General features: G+C 35.1%; 1 protein-coding gene across 1 annotated transcript; it reads right to left on the bottom strand.

Moving 5' to 3' along the window:
• LOC129453976 (uncharacterized) lies at positions 1-2,685 on the bottom strand. Its single transcript, XM_055218395.2, has 5 exons — positions 2,230-2,685; positions 1,198-1,509; positions 815-1,096; positions 184-288; positions 1-80 (listed from the first exon to the last, which is right to left on the bottom strand). The coding sequence occupies exons 1-5, from the start codon at positions 2,270-2,272 to the stop codon at positions 1-3; spliced, it is 822 nt and encodes a 273-aa protein (XP_055074370.2). The 5' UTR covers positions 2,273-2,685.
• Positions 2,686-6,000: the final 3,315 nt, after the last annotated feature.

Genomic DNA, 6,000 nt, shown 5'->3' with positions numbered 1-6,000 from the left:
TTACTTCTTCGGTAGTGCATCTGGAGTTCCTGATCTTTCTTCATCAATTACTTCAGCATATAATGTTTTCTTGAGTTTTGCTGAAAAGTACAGTGAGATTTTATGAAGTCTTTTTTTTGTCATTAGCAGCAATGTTAAAACTGTAGAAGGTGTTGTTTGCTGTAAGCTGAAGGTAAAACATACCTATGAGATATCTTTTGTGTTTGTAGACAACAGTGATGATGATGATCAAAAAGAGCAGAAGAGCAAATACAACTGAAATTATAATGACCATCCGGACAGAAGAATCTAGAAAAATAAAAAGAAACAAAATGAACAGACAGTAATTTTGGAAACATAAACTACTGCAGAACAGCTTTAAGTGTTTAAAGTGCGTTTAGCTTTGAATCAGTTTGGTAAGTCGTTTGGTATAAAATGACGAAATAAGATTCAGCATAATTAAAAACGCACCTGCCCTGGTAGAGAGATATTTATGTGAGAATTTTAAACTTGGATCAACTTTAACAACCTTTGATGCAGGAATTCAAAGCTCTTGAGGAATATAAAGTACTGCAGAAAAACTTTTTCACTACAGATGTTTTCTTCAATGATTTCACAACCTTACAACACCATTAATCCACACTAATAACAGCGTTTACAGCAGAATAACACTAAACACTGAATCTCAGTAAATGTGGAAAATCTGATGTGATAAACACTTTACAAATAAGCTTGACATGCAAACTTTTAATTTTACATGCACTCCGTAAACTGCATTACAGCACAGAACAGCTCAATAAACACCAATAATCACACCTGTTGTATCTGAACATACCTGAACAGAAAGTATTGCTGATATGTTGAGTTTGGTTTGTGATGTGATTGTTCACCACACATCTGTATGTGTTTGTATCCTGATATTCAACCTCCAGAGGTAGAGATGCGCTTGTTTTAAGGTTAGACAAAGTGATGCTGGACAATAAACTGTTTCCTTTATACCAGGACAGACTCACATCTCTCACATCTCTCACATTTATCACTGAACACAATAAACAATTTGATGATGAAGAACATTTGTGTGATGAGTTACTGCTGAGGACAGGTACGGGCAGAGGAGCTGAAAAATAGGAAAGAGAAAGATTGCTTGAATATTCAGGACTGTTCGTCTGGTTTTTACACTTTAATTAAACACTTTAAAGGACAAATTCATTAACTCACCATAGACTGTAACATTGAATTTCTTATATGTGATGTCATTGTATCTTCTGATCTGAAGTGTATAATCTCCAGTGTGTTGAGTTGTGATGTTTGTGATGATGAGATCTCCAGTCTGATCATTCATCTGCAGCCTGTCTCTGAATCTCTCATCATCAGAGAATATGGTACTATTGGGCTTTCCATTGACTCTTGCAATGAAAGTGTTTTCAGGTCCATAATACCACACCATCAAATCATCTTTCTGTTTTCTAATATCAGTTTGTAGAGTAACAGATTCACCCTCCATCACTGGCACTTTAACACCAAACACACCTGAAGAACACAAACAGAAAAGAAAGTTTATGACTAAGATGATTTTTTACTTTTTCCATGTTTAAGTGCTATAATTGGGTCCCCAGTGCTTCTATCAAACTAAATGTGATAAAGATCAACCCAGTAACTTAGTTTTGGTAAACCGTTCTCTGCAAGCATGTGAAAAAATAGGTCATGCAATTTGGCTCCCCTTGTGATGTCAGAAGGGGATCTTATTATAATAATACCGCCCCTTAATCTGAACTATCCAACCACAGCACTGACATTTAGCACAGAAATCAGCTCATTTGCATTTTAAAGAACACAAAGCGTCAATTTTAACATAATAAATTATCTATATGATAATTTAAGATAAAACTTCACATACACACTCTGGGGACAATAAAGATAATTTTGACATCTTAAAATGTCTTGTGAAATGTCCCCTTTAATATACTATAACAACTATATTAAGACCACGGGATAAATCTGTTATCTGGTTTTGATATAGACTGAACTATTAAGTTAATTACATTGTACAATATATGTGCACAGTTTAATGACAAATGTGCGTGTGAACACGAACACATCACACATTTCAGACAAAAATCAAGTAGAATGATTCAAATTATTACAAGACAAAGGATTTGAATCCATAACTTAATGTAACTAAAGAGTCAAATAAGCATTTGTGGTCCATCGCTAAAAGAGAAAATAATGAAGCTTTAAAAGTGAACTTACCACACGTTATAAAGCAAAGACAGAGTAAAATAAGCATTGCCATGATCCTTAATAAAGCACGAAAGTTGAAATTGTAGCCGTTTCTGTTCTGAAGATCTTCACACTGTAAGAAATCCTTGTTGTATTTTGTTGTAAGTTTAATCAACTTGAAATTACAATTAATTTAAGTTTTATTGAACAGTGAGGAGTTGCTATAAATTCTAAAAAATAAGTTGATTTAACTTTATTTTACAATTTATAGGCAAGAAAGTTTAAATAAATTGCAAATTAAAGTTGATTAAACTTAAAAATTTGCAGTGTTTGTGGTATCAGAAATCACTATTCAGGTACACGCAGCAGAACAGAAAATGAATATTGTCTCTGTTTGTTCGGTTGCCACTCCACACCTTTACGCAAACACTCCACCCCATTTGCATTTTTGCATTTACTGTAATGAAAGGATCTGCTAAAGTTGTCAGGTTACATTTTGGTCAAACATGTCTTTCATTACTTCCTTTGACAACATTGTTTCAAACACACACAGACACACAAAGTGTGAATACAACATAGTGATGGTCACTTCTGGTTAAAATTCACCATATTAATCTGAGTTTTAATGTCAAAAGTAAAAGATTGCTGTTTGCAAGAACCATCAACTCATGTGAACCATGCCTCACAAAAATTTGCTTTCTGAAGACATACGATCAATAGTAGTTCAACAGTTTTCATTTGTGCTTTTGCATTATTGTCTATGTCAACATGTATAGGCTGTAGCCGTTTCTCAATGTCAAGGAAGAATCCTCAGAAGCCAGAATTTCGAGGATGCTACTTCATCGATGTCCGTCGCAGGACTGTTCCAATGTCAAGGATCCTCGGAATTTCAGCCAAGGACTGAGTCCTTCATTCGAGAAATATCCCATATACAGGAAAGGATGCATATGTGTATCCTTTGCGCTCTTCACTCGCTGAAATCCCCCACAATCCTATGCGCGCATGGACATAAGGTGATGACTAAAATATCCTGAATAGATAAAATCTTCCAAATGAAACTACAATATAGAAGCAGAGTCCTCCTGAACTGAACTTTATTGACTTGTAAACATGCCAGTGAACTCCTGAAGTTTCTTAATATGTGAATAAACAATCACATATACATGTCAATAAAAAATAACAAAATAATGTAACTGAATATTGGTTTCTTGAGTAGTTTTAATGCTGCCTGCCATCAAGTGGAGTGAAAAATATAATAATTACAAGTTTCAAGCACTTGAAGTTGTATTTGTAAGTGGGAAACTATTTTACATGATACACAAAAGGTAACATTGTACAGTGTGTGTCCATTCTTTCAACATGATCAAAAACAAGCCTGTCTACATCAACTGCGCTGTCTCTAAAATTCTTTAAAATTGAAAGTTTTCTACATTCTTTAGGCTACCTCATCTCCATGTATGCAGGGGGCAGAATACTTCGTGCGTTTGAATATCCAGAAGTCCAGAATAATTTCCTTGGTTTTCACATTCAAGTCCCATATAGGCTTTACCAATACACTAATGATAAAAGATAAATAAATGAATGTTTACAGTAAACCACCTTACATAACATCAAGTCTGTCCACCCAAACGATTAAACAAATAGGTGCCATCATGATGACTGTAAACACAACCTAAGACAATTTCCTGAAAAATGCGTCAGTCTGCTTAAGGCCTAAAGGGTTGGGCAGCTCACATGTCAGATGCCATTATCCGAGAGAAAACACGTAACAAAAACAGAAAGCACCTTTGTACCAGTTATTCTTCTTTTTCATTCGTGCCTTTTAGATTAAAAACAACCAATATTCTCTAAGGTTGTGTGTTGCAGGTTAACCACCACTGTCGATTAATGGGTACATAAATCACTCAAGATATGTGTATAATTTTTAAAATGTCTCAAAAATGGTCTTAGAGACCACTTTTTTTAACGTTTTTGGTATTAACATTTTTTAAGCAATTCGGTGATGACGTCACATTAGGGAGAAGTGGATGAAAGCCTCATCCAGAGCCATAGAGATAGATAAGACATTTATTGCTGTTTAATACTTACATATATCATTTGGAAATCATATATACATATATATACAAATATATAATGTGGTATACTGCAAAGTTACACTGATAATTATTATTTATGATATATGTGGAGATAAATAAAACTTCGCAAATCTTCTGATTTGATCCATTCATGTCCTGACCACCAGGCTAGAGATTTTTAAACATCCTTAATCCACACTTATTAGTCTATCAAATAATAACTCAAATATATTGTTTTGTGAAATAAAAGGATGTTTGAGATATTGTTTATGCGATTATAACGAATCACACGATCATTTTATACGAATCACACAATCATTTTATACGCAGCAGCAGTCAGCAGCTGCAGCACACTCGGATCCGACCGCATACATACTGTAATAAACAGGCCTTCGGCGGCTTTTTACATCAAAGGACGACAGGCTATGCCATTTGGGAGGGACTCAAATCGCTGTACTTTTTCATACTTTTTCGTATTATATTCCGTTTTGTGATACCCAACAAAATAAAAAACAATGGATAACACTTTAAATGTTTATTACCAACCAGCAAATTGCACAAATTTGTTGAAAAATTTAACCTGCAACACGGCCTTTAAGTATTTTAAAAGCATAGTTCACCCAAAAAATGAAAATAATATCATTAATGGCTCACCCTCATGTCGTTACAAACTCATGAGACCGTCTTTGGAAACACAGTTTAAGATGTTTTATATTTAGTCCGAGAGCTTTCTGACCCTCCATTGAAAATGTATGTATGGTATACTGTCCATGTCCAAAAAGTAATAAAAGTAGTCCATGTGACATCAGTGGGTCAGTTAGAATGTGTTGAAGCATCAAAATACATTTTGGTACAAAAATAACAAAAATTACGACTTTATTCAGTTTTAATGACATCTGAGAATCAAGGTCCTCACCATCCTGCTGAGAGTCGACATTACACATGTTATTACCAGTTAAGCATATACGCACAACCGGCGCAACGTCATAGAATGTCTCTGAACAGGTTCACGCCCACTTTTGGGGGAAATCGCACTAGACGTTCCATTGGCTTCCATTCAAAATAGCGGAACAAAGCAACGTTCGTACACAGCCGGCAGGCGTAAATAACTTATGAAATCACTCAGATTAAACATGTTGAGTAATTATCTGTCCACCCTGCCGGCCATAGAGCGCGAAAGATAAATTAACATATTTAATTTGGTCAATATAAAAACATGTCTCTTTCATTCTCCCAGCATCAAATTTGTGTAACAACGCTCCCTATTGGCCAGAGGTGTCTTACCCAAACATTTACTCGTACCTCATCGAGTCAACAGGGAAGCAAGTGAATGATTTTACTTCGTATTTGAAAGTTACTTCGTATTTATATATTATGTCTTTATATTTAGAGTAATGAGTGCACTTTTCCGTCCAGTCATACAACTAACTGGCTTAGCGATATTTCCAGCAATCACTGGATGGCGTTGTTACACAAATTTGACGCTGTGAGAATGAAAGGGACATGTTTTTATATTGACCAAATTAAATGTGTTAATGTATCTTTCGGGCTCTATGGCAGGCAGGATGGACAGATAAATACTCAACATGTTTAATCTGAGTGATTTCATAAGTTATTTACGCCTGTCGGCTGTGTAAAAACGTTGCTTTGTTCCGCTATTTTGAATGGAAGCCAATGGAAGCGCTGCTTTTTATCCCCCGAAAACGAAATTTACAGTCAAGTTCTC

Source organism: Misgurnus anguillicaudatus, unplaced genomic scaffold, assembly GCF_027580225.2.
Source record: "Misgurnus anguillicaudatus unplaced genomic scaffold, ASM2758022v2 HiC_scaffold_31, whole genome shotgun sequence".
Lineage (NCBI taxonomy): Eukaryota > Metazoa > Chordata > Actinopteri > Cypriniformes > Cobitidae > Misgurnus > Misgurnus anguillicaudatus.
This window is presented reverse-complemented; position numbering and strand designations above follow the sequence as displayed.

What these genes read in the sequence shown, in the direction of transcription:
- LOC129453976 (XM_055218395.2), bottom strand. Translation starts at nt 2,272, where the DNA reads ATGGCAATGCTTATTTTACTCTGTCTTTGCTTTATAACGTGTG. An exon ending in TCTTTGCTTTATAACGTGTG is followed by an intron (nt 1,510 to 2,229) that starts GTAAGTTCACTT and finishes TGTGTTCTTCAG; the next exon opens with GTGTGTTTGGTGTTAAAGTG. An exon ending in CAGCAATACTTTCTGTTCAG is followed by an intron (nt 289 to 814) that starts GTATGTTCAGAT and finishes TTATTTTTCTAG; the next exon opens with ATTCTTCTGTCCGGATGGTC.